General features: G+C 24.0%; 1 protein-coding gene across 1 annotated transcript; it reads right to left on the reverse strand.

Moving 5' to 3' along the window:
• Positions 1-868: 868 nt before the first annotated feature.
• Positions 869-23,236, reverse strand: LOC107071793 (alpha1,4-N-acetylgalactosaminyltransferase 2). Its single transcript, XM_015331101.2, has 5 exons — positions 21,643-23,236; positions 11,304-11,630; positions 4,159-4,555; positions 3,552-3,762; positions 869-1,750 (listed from the first exon to the last, which is right to left on the reverse strand). Exons 2-5 carry the CDS (start codon positions 11,473-11,475, stop codon positions 1,481-1,483), a joined length of 1,050 nt encoding a protein of 349 aa, XP_015186587.2. The 5' UTR covers positions 11,476-11,630; positions 21,643-23,236; the 3' UTR covers positions 869-1,480.
• Positions 23,237-24,994: the final 1,758 nt, after the last annotated feature.

The following is a 24,994-nucleotide window of genomic DNA, read 5'->3' on the forward strand; positions in this document are numbered from 1 at the left end:
TGATTATTTATTCATACACTTTCTCTTTTTGTTTATTTATTTTAATATGTATTGCTTTCTCTATCTAATGATATTTAGATGATTTATTATTTACAGCCATGGAATTATATTTAATAAAATAATTAAACGTGTGTGGTATACATAAAAAAAACATGTAACCATATATGCTAGAAATATAATAATAAACAATAAATTATTAATACAATATTATTTCCATGGTTAACAATATTTCTTTGGCATTACGTATTATTTCATTCTATTATTAATTTTGATATGTGTAATTTGATAATTTTTCTTTTTTTTACAAAAATTACAAAATGAATAAAAATCATTTGTTGTTTATGTCATTTCTTTTCATTTAAAAAAAAAATTTTTTTTTTGTCAAAGTTAATATAGATAAAATTTATCTGATGGGTAAAATATTTTTTTTATTACCGTTTTAACCCCATAAGCAGCAATGATTTTGAAAAAAAAACATATATATATATATTTTTTTTTTGCATAGAATAAAAAAATAAAAAAATACAAAAGAAATAAAAAAAAAGTTGGCTAGAAAAATAACCTAAATTGTGAATTTTGAATTTTTTTAAATTATCAATTTTTGATAATTTAAATTTTTTTTTTTTTTTAATACATTAATGTAAATATTATATATATATATATATAATATTATATATTATTTATTATATATTATTTATATATATATTATATTATTTATTATATATTATAAATATATATATATATATATAAATATTATATAATATTATTTATATAATAATTATAAATAATTATAATATTATTTATAATTTATATATATATATATAATATAAATAAAATATATATAAAAACAAAACAAAACTAAAAAAAAAAAAAAAGGAAATAAATAAATAAAAAATTATACAAGGTGTCCCAAAAAATTTCTCTCTTTTTCTTGATAATAAGTTGCACAATATTTTATGCGTCATATTTTTTCTCTATTATTTTATTAAATAATATCGATTTTACTCGATATTACCTTTTACTTTACCAAAATACAGTATTTAATGTATTTACTGTATTTACTGTATTTTCTTCACTGCATTTACTATATTTTCTTTACTGTATTTACTGTATTTTCTTTACTGTATTTACTGTATTTTCTTTACCATATTTACTGTATTTTTCTTTACTGTATTTACTGTATTTACTGGAAATATTCACCATTAAAAATATTGTGCTAGTAAAATTATTTCAAAAAAAAAAAAAAAAAAAAGAAAGAAACTTTTGGGACGAGTGTAAAACGAATATAAAAAAAAAAAAAAAATGGAAGAAAGTTAATAAAAGTATAAAAAAAAAAAAAAGAGAAAACAAAACAAAAAGACAAAGTAAAATGTTTAAAAATGCTTATAAAACGAATAATATTAATAATGCATCATAACTAGATCATTAAAAAAATTGATATTTTTTGTCGATTGTTTAATTTTTGGTTCATTTTTGTTGTTTAAAAATGATCACCGCAATTTGATGAAACTTTAGGACAATATTTACGTGCAATAATGGCGTAAGGTACGTCATCGTTAATTGGAATCTTCGTTGATTTGCTTAATTTGTTCCAAACGTGTATTGCTCTAGCATTTTCCAATAATTTCATAGTCGAATTGTTTTTATCCTGTTGAAAATATTTCTTCCATTTTTTGTAATGAATTGGATAAAATGTTGACGGTGGAAATACTTTGAAACCGTTGCAACGTGACACGGACATGTCTCGAGTCTGTTGGAAAACAAAGAAACACCACCATCAATATATCACCCTACAAATCATTAAATTTTAATCTTCATCGATTTTTACATAGGAAATGTTCTCGGCTGTCAAAGCTAATCGATTAAGTGGAAAAAAGGATATAACTGAATAAACATATTTGACTAACACAATATTCATACTGTGTTACGAATTAATTTTTATTATAAAGAGAAAAATATAAAATGGGTAATACAGTAAAAAAAAAAAAAATAAAATAAAATAAAATATTGAAAAATAATGAAATATAAGAAAAAAATTATTTTCCTTTTTTTTTTTTTTTTACAGTAAATGAAAAAATTTTTCAACTGATGTAATTCAATGTAAAACAATAATTTTAGTTTGATTGTTTCTTCAATTTTGCAATTAATATTGTTGAAATAAAATTAATTTATTGTAAGCCTTCAAATATTAAGTTATTTGTTCTTTAACTCGAATTGAATTTGATCTAAAAATTATTTTCCTATTTTATACATTAACTGTAAATCAAAATTTTAACTTCAATTTCTTCAATTTTACAATTATAATTTTTGAAATAAAATTAATTTATTGTGAGCTTTAAATATTAGATTGTTGGTTTATTAATTTGAATTCAATTTGATCTAAAAATTACTTTTCTATTTTATACACTAACTGTAAATTAGAATTTCAACTTCAGTCTCTTCAATTTTACAATTAATATTGTTCAAATAAAATAAATTTATTATAACTCTTCAAATATTAGGTTTTTCTTTAATTAACTCAAATTCAATTTGATCTAAAAATTACTTTTCTATTTTATACACTAACTGTAAATTAGAATTTCAACTTCAGTCTCTTCAATTTTACAATTAATATTTTTGAAATAAAATTAATTTATTGTCAACCTTAAATATTAACTTGTTAGTCTATTAATTTGAATTGAATTTGATCTTAAAATTACTTTTCTATTTTATACACTAACTGTAAATTAGAATTTCAACTTCAGTCTCTTCAATTTTACAATGAATATTTTTGAAATAAAATAAATTTATTGTCAACCTTAAATATTAGCTTGTTAGTCTATTAATTGGAATTGAATTTGATGTAAAATTTATTTTCTATTTTATACACTAACTGTAAATTAGAATTTCAACTTCAGTCTCTTCAATTTTACAATTAATATTTTTGAAATAAAATTAATTTATTGTCAACCTTAAATATTAGCTTGTTAGTTTATTAATTTGAATTCAATTTGATGTAAAATTTATTTTCCTATTCTTTACACTAACTGTAAACAAAAATTTCAACTTCAGTCTTTTCAATTTTACCACTAAATATTGTTGAAATAAAATAAATTTACAGTAAGCCTCAAATATCAAGTTGTCTGTTGTTTAACTCAAATGCAATTTGATCTAAAAATTATTTTCCTATTTTTTACATTAATTTACAAAATTTCCAAACTGATGTGATTGAATATGAATCAAAATAAGAACTTGATTGTCTTCAATATTACAATTAATATTGTTGAAATGAACTAAATTTATTGTAAACCTCAAATATTAAATTGTCAATTAATTAACTTAAATTCAATTACTTAATTAACTGATATGATTGAATATAAATCAAAACAAGAACCTGACTTTCTTTCAATTTTCCAATTAATATTTGTTTGTCTAATAAATGTTTTGTTAAAACTATATAAATTTCATGTATAATAAAAATGATGAATATTTCGTTACAATTTGGTTTACATTATCAAATAAAATTTATCATTAATTCGATGATTATTTTCTTAATAAATAAGAATACTCACGTATTTGGTAGAACAAATTTTTTGCAATATCCTAGTTATAACACCAGGACCGTTGTTACCCCAATCGTTACCGCGAAAATTTTTTTTCAAATCACGAAGACAAGCATCAGCCATACGACGACCAAGATCGTTTGAACTGAAACCCATAACACCGGCTGCTACATCATCCCAATCCTCGGCACCGGCAAAATTTGTTAAATTTTCCAACGACCTAAACAAATATTTTTACAACAATCAATCAACATGAAATTAAATTCAATTAAATTAAATCAAAGAAACAAAACTAAAATAAAATAAAATAAAATATATATGAATGTCAAACAATATTAATTAAATCTTACAACGAAACATTTTACTAATTGTTTCAACAAATATCTCATTTCCACTTCAATCAATATCTACTAGCTAATTACCAGCTTATCTAGATTATTTTAAGAAATGATCCAATTATCAATCACCCTAATTAATCGACAAATTATCTAGATATAATCTTTCAAAATGAAATCTTTCAACTGATTACTTCACTTCAAAATGACCATATAATTATAACAAATATAAATAACAATAATAATAATAATAATAAATAATAAATAAATAATATTCTTACGTGGTAACAACAACGTCCAAATCGAGATATATTCCTCCATATTTCCATAATGTCAAATATCTCAAAACATCTGACATATGACTACGTCTCCATTTACTTTTCATAAGTACACCACTTTTGTACCAATCTTCCAATGGTGTATCCTTCGTATAAGTTTCTGGATATATTCTACGTATTTTGATATTAGAATAACTCGTCAATTGTTTAATCATTTCTTTAGTTTCCACAGATATTGGTGATGGGCTAATAAATAAAAGATAAATTGTACTTCCTGGATTCATCAGAGCAGCTGATTCAACTGCACATGCTTGTCGTGGATTCAATATTATTCCTTTTTCACCAAAACAGGATGTCTCGTGGAAAAATATGTTTTTATCTGGGCTTGGTTTCTGAGAATCTAGAAGAAGAAAAAAAATTAGATTACAATTGTTATTATTGTAAGATTCGTGAAAAAAAACTGGACCGCTGGGGACTGACTGGACCGGGAGACTCGAACCACGGATCTTTCGCTTTCCGGGCGACTGGCTCTTTAACCAATTGAGCTATCCAGGGCCCACCGACCAGTTCCCCTCCACGAATGCTTAACAAGTTTGGCATGGAGGCGTTCGTCCCACATTCCACCCCCTTACAACAACAACATCGACCTCGAATCTTCCGTCATCGCCACCCCTCCATTGGGGGCACCTTCGTTACGTCTTTACTCGTTCCGAACACGTTGTCGAGGCTCCGTAAGATCGTCCCTGCCTAGTTCCTCGGCCAACCGTTCGCGTCGCCACTATCGGCCAAACTCTTTACTCTTTTGTAATTATTTATAAATAATTTCTTCTCGTGGCGTTGTAAGACTGTGGAACATGCTACGAAACAGACCTCCATCCCGGACGAGCCCCCAAATGTAAGATTCGTGAAAAAAAACTGGACCGCTGGACTATTGACTGGACCGGGAGACTCGAACCACGGATCTTTCGCTTTCCGGGCGACTGCTCTTTAACCAATTGAGCTATCCAGGGCCCACCGACCAGTTCCCCTCCACGAATGCTTAACAAGTTTAGCATGGAGGCGTTCGTCCCACATTATTATTATCATTAACTGGCATTAGGAATTCGAAAGTTCATTGCCGCAAATACCAAATCCCGCCATTGTTCCTCCGTCCCTGAGCGCGATCCTTTCATTCGCGGTCTTCGTATCCTATTTCTTTCAGGTCCCTTCTAATATTATCCTCCCATCTACGTCTCGGTCTACCTAGTGGTCTTTTCCCGTTTGGTATACCGACCAATATTTTGTGCGCCGTTCGATCCTCCCCCATGCACCGCGCCACATGACCAACCCATCTTAATCGGCGTGATTTTACGACGTTAATGATGTCCGGTTTGTTGTACAATCGATGTACTTCAACGTTATGGTGTTTTCTCCATTTGCCCGTTTCCTCATCGCGTTTTGCACCGAAGATTTTACGAATAACTTTGTTTTCGAAAACCCTACATTTCTTTTCGTCCCGTAACGTAAGCGACCACGATTCGCTACCATAAAGGACTACCGGCTGGATGATTGTCCTGTATATCCTGATTTTTAATCACCTAGACAACAACCGCAAGCTGAGTAATTTGTTAACCGAATAAAAACATGACTTGTCTAGATTGAGTTCTTTTCTTAAGTTCTTCGTTAATTTCGTTCGTTTGGTTTATGATCGATCCTAAATATACCTAAAGTTGCTGATCCGTTGAAAAGTTTTATCTCGGACAAGCAAAGAGATTAGAATTGTGACAGATAAAAATGAAAATAAATACCAACTGGTTTTCATCAATAAATTTGTTGACAGTTTATCAAGAATTATTTTGATTATTTTTATCTTCAATTTGTATAACATGCATTTATTTGTCTGGCCTCTAAGCGAAAAGCGTCAACTTTGTTCCCGCTGTGTTAAACGAAGTTGACGCTTTCCGCCTACGTTGAGCAGAAAAAAAATATACTCACCATGGGCAGTAAATAAAAAAGTCCTCAGAGTACATGTTTTACATGTGTTATTACATGTACTTTGAGACATTTCTTACTTTACCTCCCTAGGTATGTAATATACTATTATCTCGTTTTTTTTTTCTTTCAATAGTTGGATAAAAAATAATTCTATCTATAAATGTTATTTTTATTAAAAAAAAAAAAAAGCATAAATGAATTTGCACAAGATTTTCTTAATATTATTTTTTTTTATATTAAATTGATATTGATTTATAGGAACTTTAGAGAATGGGAAGAACAGCAGAGAGGGGACCCGTATGGTGGATGGGAGAAGACATTGGAAGGGAAAGTGATAGTAGAGGAGATGTGTGAGGTAGCGAGGTTTTTTTGAGAGGGTAGCGAAGGGTGTATGACTCTGTATATAGCAAGGAGGTTATGTTGAAATCCGCGAGGGTGGACATGAAATAAAGTTTATCTGTATCTGTATCTGTATCTGTATCTGATATTGATTTATTCTTAATCTTAAATGTTTTTAAATTCATTTATTTATTTATTTTTTCTTTTGGGTATTTTTCTTTCAGTCGTTGGATAAAAACAATATTATTCGTATTAGAAATTTAAAAAATAAAAAAGAAGAAAAATTGTTCTATCTTATATTCATAAGATAAAATAAAATAAAATATATAAAATAAATTAAATTGAATTATATTAAATAAAATTAAATTAAATAAAATTAAAATTAAATAAAATTAAAATAAAATAAAATAAAATTATATTAAATAAAATTAAATAAAATAAACTAACATATGTAAAATAAATTGAAATAAATTAAAATAAAATAAAATAACATATATAAAATAATTTAAAATAAATTAAAATAAAATAAAATAAAATTAAATTAAATTAAATTAAATAAATTAAAATAAATTAAAATAAATTAAAATAAAATAAAATAAAATAAAATTAAATAAAATTAAATTATATTGAATAGAATAAAATAAAATTAAATTAAATAAATAAACTAAACTAAAATAACATAAAATATACATATGTTTCAAATTATGTTAATTTGTTCTTACAAAAAAAAACTTTGTTGTTGTTTCAACAATTATTTTATTTTCACTTTAACCACAACAATAATTATTATTATAATATAAATAATTATAAAATTATAATAATAATTACTATTGTAATATTATATTTTGTTGATCTCAAATTAATTTAGATTTATTTTTGAATCTTAAATGTTTGACATTTAATTTTATTATTTATTTTATTCAATTTATTTATTTATTTGCTTCATTTTTTTTTCAAGCAACATTTTTGCGATAAAATTAGCCCTTTTCAGAAACATTAAAAAAAGAAAAGAAATAAGAACATATAATTGAAAATATCAATAATTGTCTCATTGTATTAAATTCCTTTAACAAAAATATGATTTTTTCATTTATTTATTTTACTCTGACAAATGTAGTTAATAAAAAAAAAAAAAAGGATAAAAAGAAAAGACAATTTACTGCAAAATGAGTTTTCACTTTCTCCTGAGATATTTCTAGTAATTTTTTTTTTACTTTTTGTTTTTTCCGTAAACGGTAAACGAAACATTTCAACATATATAAATCACTCTCTATCTCTCTATCATATTTTTTTTTTTTATTGCAAATCATAAATCTAAATGCACATCCGTTGTGGAAGAAAAAAAAATTGAAAAACAAAAGAAAAAAAAAAGATGTCATTCGTCTCTTTCATTGTACATTTATGCATGTATTTAATCAAACCAACTCGTCAAAATAATGCGTCTCATAACATTACACGTATTATTTACAGGATGCAAACGTCCTGTTGTATTACATTAAAAATTACCAACGTCGGTGCGATGCAATCTATTCGTTGTTCGTGACAAAAAAAAAAAAAAAAAGAGAAATGAAAACTACAGAGAAATCAAACTCATTTTTCAACTGATCATCGAATAAAATAAATAAACTTAAAATAACACTTCATACATATATAATAAATATAATATAATATATTTTAGGGTAAGTCAAAAAAATCAATTATTTTTTTTTTTACAAGTGACACGGAAAAATGGGTTACTAGACACCTTAAAAAAATTCTCACCAAATATGAGCTCTTCATTCTAATAGGAAGATCCTTCGCATCGCAGTTTTTTATTTTTTGTTCTCAGTCCAATAGAATAAAATTCATACCTCATTATTTATTGATTGTACAGAAAAATGTTCTACACGAATTTTGTAGGAAATTTAATGCTTTACAAAAAAGGTATCTTATATTTTTTCCGTAAACCTCACCATTTGAATGATATTGATGATTTAAGTTTGATTATTTTCAGACAAATTTCATTTTTGTTTATGAATTTTATAACTCTCAGTCCAATAGAATAAAATTCATACCTCATTATTTATTGATTGTATAGAAAAATGTTTTAGACAAATTTTGTAGGAAATTTAATGCTCTACAAAAAAGGTATCTTATATTTTTTCCGTAAACCTCACCATTTGAATGATATTGATGATTTAAGTTTGATTATTTTCAGACAAATTTCATTTTTGTTTATGAATTTGATAACTCGACAATAAATGACTATTATAAAATGCACAATACAAATTTTTGTTGGAAATTAAGTGCTCTATAAAAATGGTGTCTTATGTTTTGGCGATTAAATTAAGCGTTCAAAAGATATTCATCATCAATAATATTATTATTATTATTAAATATAAATAAATATATAAATTTACTAAGATGCTTCAGTCACACGCGTTACTAAAAGGCTTTATTATAAAATATTGTGATTCAATATATTTCTAAAATATTTAATGTAGTCAAATTAATATTCACTAATAAATTCTGGGTGAAGCACGGCATGGCTCAGTCGGTAGAGCGCTGGACTCCCACTCGGAGTTCGCAGGTTCGAGTCCCCGCTCTCCGACATTAATCAAGGGAACATGCCTGCTCTCATATTCGTGGTTCTCTGGGCTCGCGGGCGTCAGAAATGATCCCCTTGGGACCCCACAGCCCAACATTCCATGTGATGGGCCCGGGGGGACGGACTGCTTCGCACGGGGCTGCCCGCGGGACCACCACAATGATAAGTGCTCCCCGCAAGGGGCCTGGCGTGCACAATGGTCCAAGGATTGTGAGCGCCCGGTACCCCCAACCACACAAAAAAAATAATTTCTGGGTAATACATATAATAATATAATACATGAAAAAATATAAAAAGTTAAGAGGTGTTCGTTTTGTATGACGTTGAAAATATATCCAAATAATTCCATTGCAATATAACCGCCATCTATTGAAAACTAACAGAACTTAGAAACTTAGATAACCTTCTAAAATAACAAATCCTCTAATTTGTTAAAAAAACTATTCTATAGTCTAAATTGAAAATAAATCACACGAAATAAACAAAAATTGTATTCAAATCGATTGAATAGTTTTGAAATTATAAAAAAAAAACGAGAAAAAAATTAAAATCCATTTAAATAAATTATTTACATTATTGTTGACTAGTTAAATTAACAATCAATTCTTATATTATTAAATAATTCATTCATTTGTTATATATTAGAATATACGAAAAAAAAATAGAAAAGCCAAGGGGGGTTTATGTTCTATGTAAATCTGAAAAAACTTATGACGTAAATATATCCAAATAATTGAATGACAATACAGTGCCATCTATTGAAAACTTACATTTTTTACTATTATTTTAATTTACAATTTAATTATAATTTAATGATATATTATATAAATTTTAATTATTAAGTAAATTTTGAATTTAATTAAATATAACAATTAAATATTATTATTACACACACATTTAATGTTATATTAATTATTAAAAACAATAATTTTAAATATTATTTTAAATATTTGTGTAAAAATATATTAAAATTTGTTTTTAATTTTTTTTATGTTTTAATTTCTTTACATAGATTTTATATATATAATAATATATTTATATTTTTATATTAAAAGATGGCATTTATTTGAAACAAATTCAACTTTTCATTTCAAAAATTCAATTTCAAAAAATTATTTAACACAAAAAATGTAAAAAAAAAAAAAAAGAAAAAAAATTGAAAACGAACGATTTTGTAATTTTCAATGCATTCGTCGTTTCATTTCTCTCTCTCTCTCTCTTTTATTATTTTTTTCTTTTTTCTTTCTTTCTTTCTTTGTTTTACAATCGTTCACATTGTAATACACGATTATTAATGCAAAACGTTTAATTTAACGATAAAAACATAATTAGATAGAATGGATTGTAACGTTTAAAGGTACAATCATAGTTTTACGACTGCGATCTTCATGTTCTATCTATGCATGTCTGTTCTATGTATGTATCTATAACTAGATAACTATTATTTAATGTAGTATGATAATGTACAGTAATGCAACAGTGACTAGCATAATATATACATATATATGATTTTAGACCTTCGCGTGAGTTATGCATTTAACGTTGCATTAGATTTGTCATTCATTCAAAATTTTATTATATATATTTACGTTTCATTTATATTAACTTGAAATAATCGTTCATTATCATTTTTTCAAATCACAGTATCCATTACTACTGTACACATTAATAATTTATATTATACGTTATTAAATATGACAAGTACAATTTATTATTTAAAAATAAAAATCAAAAAAAACTTCAACATCCTAGGTTTGATTAAAAAATTATTTTTAAAAAAGTTGAATAATTTATTTTTGAAAAACAAATATTAGGTTGTACAATTTATTAGATTGTTTTTTTTTTTTCATTGTTCTAGAAAATTGTTCAAATTTTCTCCCATATAAAATGATACTCCTTACCTCTACCCTCCATATTTTATAATTAACACTAGATATATACCACCATTTTCTACAACACTAGTCAAAATGACTGATGTATAAACAAAAATGCTTTTTAAAGGCTTCCAGTCTTTATATTTACTCTTACAAAATAAGAAAAAATGTTTAACAATAATAATTTTAATATATCAATGGATTTATATACACATTTTGAAATAACAAAACATTTAAATTATTTACACAATTCAAATGTTATATTTGTGAAGTAGAAATTTTGAATTAAAATGGCGTCAATCAGTCCAAATGACTGGGTCTGGTATATCTAGTGTTAAATCAATGAAATAAAAAAGATATAAAAAATAACATACCAGATTCGAAGAGTTGAAAACCAAAGCTGGTTTCTATTTCGTAACAGGAAACGTCATTGCTGTCTCTTACAATAAAATCTGTAACCCTTTGTACGATTGTATTATCGTTAGACGTCATTATGATGAAAAGTAATACAGCACATACAAAACCTAGTAACAATCTTTTCTTCATTCTTTGGCCGTTTATAGAAAATGGTTTTTTCTTTTTTTTTTCTTTCTTATTTTTATCTTTTAATTTGATTCAATTTTATCATTAATTTGAACAAATCAAACGAATTTTCTTCTTTGTATTTCGTCACACTCCAAAGCATATTTTGTGTTAGGTACCTAAAACAAACAAAATACATGTTAATAATAATAATAATGTTTAATATATATCATTACATATATATGTATAATATGTAATATATATGATGCAAATGGTCGCCATATTGAACCTTTTTTGTAAATAGACATAAAAATTAAAATATCTCTCCTAAAGTAATAATTTTTTTAACACAAATAGGTTAATACTATTTTGTAAATAATATGAAAGAGCATCAGATGATGCAATGAAAAATATATGATTCCATTTAAAAAAACATTAATGACCTTCATATGTCCTTTACACGTCCATTTACAAAAAAAAAGGTCCATCAATATGAACTCCTTTTAAAGCCATTTCAACTCTATGTGAAACATTGTCTGCTACGCGTAATAATAATAACGTAAATTTAGATGGTAAAATGTGGTGACCCACCCTGTATATATGAGCCGTTTAAAATAATAAAACAATCATCTAATATTCATTTCTAAATTATGAACAGTCAAGAAAAAAAACAATGAAAACAATTATAATCACGTATTACATTTATTTTCATTTTATTTTAGGTTAGTTTTTATAATTTTTGATTTTTGGAACAATTGAGCCGTTTATTTGGAAAGTGGCCTAACTCTATTTTCCAAAAAAATCAAGTTAGCAACCGTAATATTAGGTGGACCAGAAAGTAATGTCGTTTTTAACCTCAAAATTCAAACATATAAATTATTCCAACAAGTTTTTATTATTAATCAATAATTAAATTAATTAATCACGTTATCAACAATCTTTTTCTATCTGGTATGCAAATTTTTAATATCGTAACGATCAAAATCATCAATCGATTTTTTGATTGAAAATATTAGAAATAATTTGACATGCGTAGTAACGGCCATTACTTTTCGGTCCTCCTAATAGTTACATTTTTACATGATCTTTTCATTCTGAAACAATTTGTTACTAATATATTAAAAATCAATAATATTTTGTAACACGAAAGTTTGCTGATAAATGAAACGATGAAAAAGTTTATTTCAAAAGTGGCCTAACCTCAATTGTCAATGACTATTTTCCGATTGTCTATAATTACTCCTAATGATAGAAATTTTAGCATGGTAGAAATGTCATTAAACAAAATTATTTACCATTTGTCCTCCAAAGATTATTATAATATTATCAGAAAGTACCAAAAAGGTAATAAACTTTATTGTAAATCAAATGAAACAAAGAAGATTTTTGTATGAACAAAATGAATAGAAAATGCAATTTTTAAAAAGGGTTACACAATTCTAACGGTGAATCGATAAACTGCTTAAAAATATGTTTCAATGTGTTTTGTCAGATATGAACCGTATCAAATTTTCTATAAGACATCGATGAATGAGAATGAAAATTTGAAAATCCTGAATTTATTACCACATTGGGGGTAGACCAAAAAAAGTTCGACAATATTATATTGACATCACTGTATGAAAATATCGGACAAATTACAACAGTAAAATTCAAGGAGATAATTGACCTACTACGACATATACCAACGGAATATCATGATTTCTTCAAATCACTTTCACGCACGCAAAATGTAAATGAGCAGTAAATTGTTTTGAAATTGATGTAGTCAACAAATCTTTTGAATCGCATAAATTATGTTTCTGAAGTGTTTTAAAGATATGTCAAATAAATTGAGTATTGTTTTTTTTTTCAATTTGAAGCATCTTAAATGATGTTGAATGGTCTTGGACTCCTTCAAATTTTCTAATGAATCTGATTGTTAATTTTAAAAATGGCCTAACTTCATTCTTGATAAATAAAATGCATATTATTCGTTTAATAATTATCACTATTTTAATAGGAACTGTAAATTGAATGTTTAACACCTTGATAGACAACTTGCACATACTTTCTCAATATTTCAATTACTTATTAATTTTATTTAGAGAATTTTGATGAAATTTTATTTATGTGACTTATTTTTCATCACTATACTTTAATTTTATTATATTATTTATATCAATTCATTATTTTATTTAATTTTATGTGACTTTGTTCTTCATCACTACACTTTCATCTTATTAATTATTGATATTTATTAATTAATTAATGTTTGTTTAATTAATATTTTATTTTTAACTTATCTTATCAATTATATTATTAATAAATAATTTTATTATATTATTTATATTTATTCATTATTTTATTAAATTTATGTGACCTTTTTTTGATTTTATCAGTGTACTTCTCGTCACTTTTCAAAGTATCATTGTAACGAATATTTTCTCACAACTTTCATCTTCAACATTTCGAATGAAACTTTTGATGAATAATTTGAAATGAAAGATACAGAATAACTGCCATAAGAAGATAACTCACGGAATGCAGTAATCTTTCGATTTACAAGGGATGCACTGATGAGATAAGCAATGAGCTTATATCAGATAAAACTTTATCGCACAGTGTACTTCCTGTAATATCGATAGTCACATTTACAGACTGTTCATGGGAAACTTAAGTTAACCAAATTTATGCTAACCATAAGAGATTAATGTGTTCAAAAAATATAACACCATTATAAAATATGTTGATGATAGTTTTTAATTCGTAGGATTTATTTATTGTTATTTTATTTCAATAATATAGATGAATTTATAGATAATTAATGAGATAGAAGAAAAAATTAGTTATAATTGTGATCAGGTTATTTTTAGATGATTTATTGATTGATTATAAATAAAAAGTAATACACATTTGTAATTTTATACTGAAGATAATTTCTTTAGAAAATTGTGTAAATTAAAAACAAATGAAAATGTAACAGAATAATTCAGTTATTTTATTTCAAAATGTGAAATAAAATTCAATACACCTAACCTACAATTTATACTGAAGATAATTTCTTTAGAAAATTGTGTAAATCGAAATCATTGATTTTTTATACGTAAAAACTGTATAAATTGAAAACAAATTAAAATGTAACAGAATAATCAGACATAATTTCAAAATGTGAAATAAAATTCAATACACCTAACTTACAATTTATACTGAAAATAATTTCTTTAGAAAATTGTGTAAATCGAAATCATTGATTTTTTATACGTAAAAAACTGTATAAATTGAAACCAAATTAAAATGTAACAGAATAATTCAATTATTTCATTTCAAAATGTAAAATCAAATTGAATACACCTAACCTACAATTTATACAGAAGATAATTTCTTTAGAAAATTGTGTAAATCAAAATCATTGATATTTTATACATAAAAAACTGTATAAATTGAAACCAAATTAAAATGTAACAGAATAATTCAGTTATTTTATTTCAATGTAAAATAAAACTAAATATATTTCAAAAAAATATATAAAAATAATAAAAATAATAGAAATAATTAATAAAATAATAAAAATATGAATGCGTATGTATGTAATTCATTTTACATATAAAAATAAAAAATATAAATTAAAAAATTTTAACAAAAATTTAATTATACACCTATCAATCGATTTATACTGAAGATAATTTCTTCTAATAGAACATAATTTAATATAAAATATTAGTTAAAAATTGATTTTTATATAACATTTCAAAGCGTAGAAAGAAAACCACTACCACTTACCCACCCACCCACACACACACACACACACAAACTTAGTAAGAAAATACATACTTTAAACTGGTTGAACTTTCGTTTATAATTCACTGATCCACGTAAACCCCCTTTTTACTTGTATATACCCTAGAATGAAAGGTCTTAGGTTCAACCCCGTTATAATTCTCTTCTACGTTTATTTAAGTTTAAAGAGATAGATAAAGAAAATAAAAAGAAAAAGAAAGAAAAAAAATAATGAAGTAACAAATACGATTTTTATTTGTTTAAATCATCAACAAACCAAACTAACAACAACAACAAAAAAGAAAATAAAAAGAACTAACAAATACGTTTTGTTTTATTTTAAAATCATAAACAAACTAAACTAACAAAAAAAGAACAAGAAAATAAAATGAACTAACAAATACGTTTAGTTTTATTTTAAATCATAAACAAACCAAACTAACAAAAAAAACAAATAGCAAATAAAACACTGTACCGTGTAACTCGTAAAATTAGTTAACTTTTGTTTGATAAAATTGTTCGTTAATTTATATTGTCAATTATACATTGAACAACAACACAAGAAATGTTTCATAAGAAATCAAATCAACTGTTAAACCGTTTAAACATTTGTTTTCTTCACGTTTTGTTTCCTCAAACGTTTTTGTTTTTCTAATCGAGTTATGACTAAACTTACAATTAGTTTGTCCTTTTACATTTATACTGTGTATCACACGATTACTTAATATTTATCTTTAAGAAAATAAATTCTTACGTAACTCTTAATATAGTTTGTTACTAACCTATGAGAATAAATTGATTGAATCAATTCGTAAACTTAACAAACATACATACATACACATAATATATATAGAAACGTTTGTTCTATTTATTGCTGTTGTTGTTGTGTGTGTATGTTATGTTTTTTTCTTTTGAAATAAAAATATTTTCCTACAATATGATTGTTGTATTTGTTAATATTTAAACTATAAAAGCACTTCAATACGCTCTCTGGTGGCTAAATTCATAATAACAGTAGATAGGTTGAATTATTAACGCCCCACGTCCCTGCCAAAGATCCCAAAACTGGAGAATAATTTTGCGGTTAAAATTGTGTTTACAGTAATTATTCCTAGCCACGTGCCACTTTATATCCATTTACATCGGCACGTTTTTTCTATTTATTTGCCCTTACTTTTCTATTATTTCCTATCTTTAACACTTATTGTTTATTATTTTAACTATATTTTTTTTTAGAAACATTTCGTTAACATTTAATTATCTATTATTCATTTAAACCAGTCACTTACAACCATATTGGGATCACTGGCACTTGAATACGTTATCTGGTGGCTAAATTCAAAATTACAGTAGATAGGTCGAATTGTTACGCCCCACAACCCCTGCCAAAGATCCCAATGTGATCATAACCTAACTTTGCTTTTTACATTTTTTCCTGTATTATTATTTTATGTATTATATTGCAATTGTGGTATTATTTTCAATGTTATAATATTACTAATTATGTAGAGTTGTTTTTTCGTGTGGTTTGTTTATCCCGGGGCGCTCACAGTCCTTGAACCATTGTGCCCGGGCCCCTTTTGCGGGGAGCACCCTATCATTTGTGGGGGTGTCTCGTGGGCAGCCACGTCCTCCGTGCGAAGTGCAGCACAGTCCGGTCCCCTCAAAGCCCATCATCACATCGAATGTTGGTTGGCGGTGGTCCCAATGGCATTCATTTCTGACGCCCGCGAGCCCAAAGCCACGACAACGAGCACAGGGCATGTCGTCCCCCCTCGTTCGATGTCGGAGAGAGCGGGGACTCGAACCCGCGAATTCCGGGCGGGAGTCGAGCGCTCTACCGACTGAGCCATGCCGTGCTCATAATGTAGAGTTAATTAATTATATTATACTAATTAATTATATACCTATATAGAAATATTTGTTCTATTTGTTGATGTTGTTGTGTGTGTATTTTGTGTGTTTTTTTTTATAAAAAAAACCAAAACTTCCCTACAATAAAATACTTTGTTAATGTTTAAACTATAAAATTTGTCAACTCAACCTAAACGATTATGTATAACAATTACATAATTCCAATTTTAATGAGTTTTTCTGTTAAAAAAAAAAAAAGGAAAATTACAAACAAAATAAATGTAATCGCTGTATAAATGATAGATAAGAAATATTTTTCAACGTCCTAGTTTGAATGTGATACGTGCTGCAATTCATCATATATATATACATCTCGGTGTATATTTAAAAATAATGTGTATCGATTTGAAATTAACTGCATACACGTGTGTATATGCAACTGTATACATATATACATACATGTGCATGTTACAACTGAGGTTTATAAACATGATATTCTTAGACAAATCAATAGTAAACGGTTACCTCTGTCATTGATTCTACTCGTAAAATCGATAAATTGCATAATTATACAGATAAATAATGTATCTTCGATTCATTTTAAACTGTAATTTAAATAAATACATATATTTATGGATTCAATAAAAGAATTATAAAGTAAACAAATTAATTACTATTTAATCGTATCCACAATGATCATCAAATGTTTACTAAATTATAATAATAATTTATAAGAGTAAAATATTATACAGTATTATACAAATTTATATTTTTAATTTACATTTTAGGTTAATAATTAATATTACAGACAAATTAATTATTTATTAATCGTATCAAAAAGGATCATTTAATGTTTACTAAATTATGATAATAATATACATAAGAAGATATTATACAGTATTATACACACAAATTTATATTTTAAATTTATATTTATAATTAATAATTTTTATTATATATAAATTAATTATTATTAATCGTATTTATAATGATCATTAAATGTAAATTAAATAATGAAATTAATTTGTATAACAAAATATTATACAGTATTATACAAATTTATATTTTAAATTTATATTTGTAATTGCCAATTATTATTGTGTAAACTAATTATTATTAATCGTATTTATAACGATCAATAAATGTTTACTCTAAATTATTATAATAATTTACATAACAAAATATTATACAGTATTATACAAATTTATATTTATAAATAATAATTAATATTATACAAATTAATTATTATTAATCGTATTTATAATAATCATTAAATATTAACTAAATTGTAATAATAATTTACATAGGGAAAATATTATACAGTATTATACAAATTTTGTATTTTACCACAATCTTTTATTTTAATAATAGAAAAATAATTGTTAATATTGTGAAATACAGTTTACCAATGATTTTTTTTTCTTTTTCTAAATTTACGTATTAGTCATATTATTTTCATAATTACCACCACACATTTAATATAAAACAAACAAAAAAGACTTACACACACAAAAACACACACACACACACAACACGTATATTAATCTCACGCGATCTTATCATTCACGTGATCCTTGCAATACCTTTCGCAATAATAAAAGGCTAACATTAAGGAAGAATAAAAAGAGAAGAAGAAGAAAAAAAAAGAAGAAAAAAGAAATAAAAAAGTGTTACCAATTGTTAAATGAAAAATAGTACAGATCTGGTAATAATTACATTGTCGAGATATGAATCATAAACGTAAGAAAAAAAAAGAAAAAAGATCATTTCTTGTGAAACAATTTTATTAAATCGATAAACGTATGAAAGATGGATGAATTATTAACTAGGGATTATTTTTTTTTTTTTTTTTACTAAACCATAATTGTTCGACGTAATATTATTTCATAGTTTGAAACAAATAAGGAAATTTTTAACGAATAAAATTAAAAATAAACAATTAATTACATAATTAAAAATAAACGTCTGACTAACTATACCTCGTCGTTTGAAACAAATAAAGAAACCTAACCTATAAAATTAAAAAAAAAAATTAAAATTAAATATTAATTAGATAATTTGAAAATAAACGCAAAAGTATAACACATAACAAAAATTATATGTTTTGTTAGGTCATTAAATATGAGATGTCTGATTTCGAGATGAAAATAATCCGAGTAATCAGACATTTCCTAGTTTATAACCTAATATTAATATGCATATAAATATACAGGGTGATTCACAAACTCTTGCCACTTAAATAGCTTCGAAAGTAACAATACTACCAAAAAAGTGGATAAGGAAAAAGTTGCATGACAAATTTAGGACTACAATATGACATTAGTAATTTTTTGCTAGGTTCAGTCATTTTCGAGACTTATTGGTCAACTTTGTTTTTTTCAATACAATGTTATATTTGAATACTCATTTTCGGATAACGGCTGACAAGACGAATCCAATGATGTGCAACATTAAATACAAAACCTGACAATGAGCAATAAAAACTATTCGAAAAATATCTGTTCCGTCTGTAGTCGGAACAACTACAGTATGATGCAACCCTGACACAACTCTGACGCGACCATGACGCGATCATGACGCGGAAGAGCTGTATTGTGGTCGGCTGTTTGCCAGATTTTCAACTTCGTTGATCTTCAAAAATATTAATGTTGCATATCATTGGATTCGTCTTGACAGCCGCTATTAGAAAATAAGTCTTAAAATATAACATTGTATTTAAAAAAACAAAGTTGACGAATAAATCTCGAAAATGACTCAACCTAACAAAAAATTACTAATGTCATATTGTAGTCCTGAATTTTTCATGTAATTTTTTTTCTTATCCACTTTTTTGCTAGTATTGTACTTTCGGAGCTATTTAAGTTGCAAGAGTTTGTGAATCACCCTGTATACTTCTTGTTTACGTTCTATAAATATGATTTTTTATTATTATTACTAGTAGTAGTAGTAGTAGTAGTAGTAGTAGTAGTAGTAGTAGTAAAAATGACGATGATAAATGAAAAAAAAATACCTTTGTCAATAATTGACTCATATAATTTATTATATAAGTCATATTTATTATACATGCCACGAATCTGTTTAGGATTAAACAAAAATTTGTTTGTATAAGTTTATTCTTTTAATTATATATTATTATTTTTTATAAAATATTATTTATATTATTATAAATATTAAATATATTATTATTAGTATTATTATAATTATTATTATTATTATTATTATTATATTGTTGAAGAGTAAATTTTACAAAAAAGAAACACACACAATCTATAAATTATACAGTTTATAAATACAAATTGTAAGACAATAAATTAACTAATTTTAGGTTAATTTTAATAATTGTAAAAATATTTAACAATTATAGTTGTTAATATATTATTTATATTATATTATATATTAATTTATTTTATATATATATAATTAAATTATATAATAATAATAATAATAATAATAATAATAATAATAATATATATTATATGAATATATAAATTATAATAATTAATTAAATTTAATTTATTATATATTATATTACATTTTATTTTATAATATAATTTATTATATTATTGTTATATTATTATTATTATTGTATTATTGTATTATCGTATATTATTATTATTATTATTATTATTATTATTATTATTGTTTTATATTATTATATATATTATTATTTAATATATTACAATTTATAATATATTTTATTGTATATTTAAATATATTATAATTTATATATAATTAATTATAAATATAATTTATGTAATAACATTAAATAAATATATCAATTAAATAATTAAATAAATATTTAAGTATATAAATATATATAAAATATATTATAATATATATGACTTTATTTTATATCTATAATAATTAAATTATAACATAATAAGTTATTTATAATAATAATAATAATAATAATAATAATAATAATAATAATAATAATAATAATAATAATAATAATATATATTATATGAATATATAAATTGTAATAATTAATTAAATTTAATTTATTATATATTATATTATATTGTAATTTATAATATAATTTATTATATTATTGTTATATTATATTATTACTGTATTATTGTATTATTGTATTATGTATTATTATTATTTTATTATTAATATTGTTATATTATTGTAATTGTTATATCATTATATATATTATACAATATATATATTATAATTTAATATATTACAATTTATAATATATTTTATTATATATTACAATATATTATAATTTATATATAATTAATTAAATATAATTTATATAATAAAATTAAAAAAATATATCAATCAAATAATTATATATAAATGATCATCATCATCATCATCATCATAATAATTATGAAAATATTTAACAATTATAATTGTTAATATATTATTTATAATATAATATATATATATATATATATATATATATATATATATATATATATATATATATATATATTAATTTATTATATTATTATATATAATATATAATATATTATATATTTTATATAATCCAAGAAATGATGATGATGATCATAATCATCATCATAATGATTATTATTATTATTAATATGATTTTGTTTTTCTTACCTTGGCAATTTAATCTCGTTTTAAAAAAAATAATTATTTCTGCTTCAGTTGTTGCGTTGTTCCACGTAGTATCTTTATCTTCAGTATCTTATGTATTTTCTTTATCTTCCTTTATCTTCCTTTATTACTATTTGTCATCCTCATGTATACTCATTTTTATTAAAAACAATTAAATATTGATATGTATAAACAATTCCATGTAAACAATTCTTCCGTTTTGATTTTTTTCTTTTCTTTGCTTTCTTTAACTCACACACACATAAACCCACACACTCACTTTAACCCTTTCACTTATTCATTCATATCAACCCTTAAATATTTCAAACATCTTATTATCTCATCCCCTCCCTTAACATCTGCAATTTCAACACAATCGATGACCGCACAATTATTAAAAAAGAAATTGACAAAAATTTTTTAAACCAAAACAACATCCATTTTTTTTTTACAATTAATTTTTATTATTCTATTGTTGATATTTTTTTATGTCTCTCTTTATTACTAACACTATTATTACTATTATTATTATTATTATTATTATTATTATTAATATTATTTTTTTAATATGGAATGATTGGTTATTTTTTTTTCATTTGATTAAATTAAAAAAAAAAAAAAAATAAAACGCACAACGGATGATCACAATTATTCAATAAACCACCCCACCATTCAATTTCATTCACGATTTATTGCTATTAATTTCTTATTGTATTATTTTCCTCCTTTCCTTCTTTATTATTATCACAATTATTATTATTATTATTATTATTATTAATAATTGTTTGATATGGAATGATATGTTCCTTTTTTTCTTTGGATTAAATAAATAACACACACCACCACGCACACACACACATAAAGAGGATGATCACAATTATTTAATAAACACCACCATCAATCAAATTCTTTCCACGATTTATATTTCTATTAATTTCTTCATGTATTGTCGTTTTCTTTTTCTTTCTCTAACAATTATCACTATTATTATTATTATTATTATTATTATTATTATTATTATTAATATTAATATTAATAATAATTTTTGTTAGATATTTAACGTGATTTTTCCTTCTTTTTCTTTTATTTAAATAAAAATTCAACGATATTCTATTATCCCCTTTTAAACGTAACAGTCCATCATTGATTGATATGATTTTTCTATTTCTATAATTTTCCTCCTCACATAACTCTCTTTCACTACTTCTTCTTCTTCTTCTTCTTCTTCTTCTTCTTCTATTAATTATTTTCTTCCTCATCGACAAATCAAATTAAAAGAAAAGAAAAAAAAAAAAAAAAAAAAAAAAAGAAAATAAAATAAAATCAATTCAAAACAAAATATTTAAATCTCACGAATGACAATGATGATCAAACTTTTCATCAGAGGGGTTTGTGTGGTTGTATGTTTTTTTTTTTTTTTATTAAATAATTAAATTAAATCAATCCAACTCTTCAAATGTTTTTTTTCTAATATATATATTGTTTTTTAATAGTGGTAGTGGTGGTGATGGTGGTGGTGGTGGTAGTTCATGGTCCTGAATGCAGAACCAGCAGACGCGGAACGATGCACCAGACTTCTTCTTCTTTATCCGCATCTCGAGCTGTGCGGTCGAAATGCTTTTACTATGCGCATGCGCATTACCTTTTATACTTCGTGAATACTCGGCTTGGTTCACTCACTTCGGTTATTCTCACTGTCTCTCTCTACCGTTCGCTCGCTCTCTCACTCGTTCGTTCTGTTTCTATCTCACTCATTCACTCCTTCTGTTTCTGTCTCTCTCACTCATTCGTTCGTTCTGTTTCTATTTCTTTCTCTCTCACTCTCACTCGTTCGTACCGTTCGTACGTATTTCTATCTCTTTCTATTTCTATTTCTCTTTGTTTGTGTTAGAAAGAGACACAGATACAGGTAATATATAGGGAAAAGAAGGACAGAGAGAGAGAGAAGGGGATAGAGAAAATGGAAGGGATTATCCAATAGATATTTGCATTGAGTTCTAATTCAAAGAGACATGCAAAAAACTTTTAGCAATTGTTTATAAACGTATTAACAATTGATATTGTTAATAATTTTAATATTTAATAATGTTAATAATTAATATTGTTAATACGTTCTTTTATTCTTCTTCTTTATCTTTTACTTTCATTTCATTTTTATTTTTCTTAATATTTTCTTTATATTATTAATTTTTTTTTTTTCCTAACAAATTATTAACTTCTTTTGTTTTTTTTTTATTGGTTATTTTATAGAAATTATACGAACTTATAAATTAGATTTTTTTGACCTTTTTATAATATAACTTAATTTATATATATATAAACTAATATTATTATATTAGTTTATGTAATTTATGAAGTTAGTTAAATTAGGTTATGTTGAAGTTTATTTCTATTCATTTTTTTATAATATAACATAATTTATAAATATATATAATTATTGTAATTATTATGATGTATTAATTATGATAATATTATATTGTAATACTATTTAAATTATAATAATATAAAATAATATAAAAAATAAAATTATATTATATTACATTAATATTTTAATTATAATAAATACTAATATACTTAACTCTATAATACTATTTAAACTATAATATAAAATAATATTATATTGTAATAGTATTTAACTTGTAATAGTATAAAATAATATTATATATATATATATATTATAATACAATAATATTAAAATTATAATAAATACCAATATACTCTACTCTATTATACTATTTAAACTATAATATAAAATAATATTATATTGTAATAGTATTTAAATAATAATAATTTAAAATAATATTATATTAAAATAATATTTAAATAATATATTAATATAAAATAATAATATATTAAATTAAAATATTTAAATTATAATAATATATATATATATTAATATTTATTTGTTAATTTTCAATTTGAAATAATCTTAAAAGAAAACACCTAAAGCATTGAAACTTTTACGAGTTTGATACAGGTGTACGATATAAAATAAATAATAGATCTCATAGCACACACACCACACACACACACATAACACATATACACACAGACACATATACACACTTGGTAAAATTAGTACATACATACATATTATACTATTTTTGAACGATCGCAAAATATTTCCCTAAATTTCGATCAATAAATGCGTATTACGTAAGTAGACGAAACAACCCTCTTTTGTTAACAAAAGTAAGTAGATCCTAGAAGAAAAAAAAAAAGAGAGCATTGAGGTACATTGTTCGAATTTTAAAAGAAGTGAGAGAAGAATTCAAATATAAGTCCCTTACCTAAACTGGATTTTCTTCTATTCTTCCCTACGAGTTAGAACTAGAATGAAGAAGGGATCTTTACT

The sequence above is a fragment of the Polistes dominula genome, unplaced genomic scaffold (genome assembly GCF_049000335.1).
Source record: "Polistes dominula isolate Pdom_NZ unplaced genomic scaffold, Pdom_raw_medaka contig_80, whole genome shotgun sequence".
Classification (NCBI taxonomy): Eukaryota; Metazoa; Arthropoda; class Insecta; order Hymenoptera; family Vespidae; genus Polistes; species Polistes dominula.

Excerpts from the sequence above, each read along its gene's own strand:
- LOC107071793 (XM_015331101.2), bottom strand. The coding sequence starts at position 11,475 with ATGAAGAAAAGATTGTTACTAGGTTTTGTATGTGCTGTATTACTTTTC. Across the intron at positions 4,556-11,303 it reads TTTTCAACTCTTCGAATCTG|ATTCTCAGAAACCAAGCCCA; the intron begins GTATGTTATTTT and ends TTCTTCTTCTAG. Across the intron at positions 1,751-3,551 it reads AAATTTGTTCTACCAAATAC|ACTCGAGACATGTCCGTGTC; the intron begins GTGAGTATTCTT and ends GTTTTCCAACAG.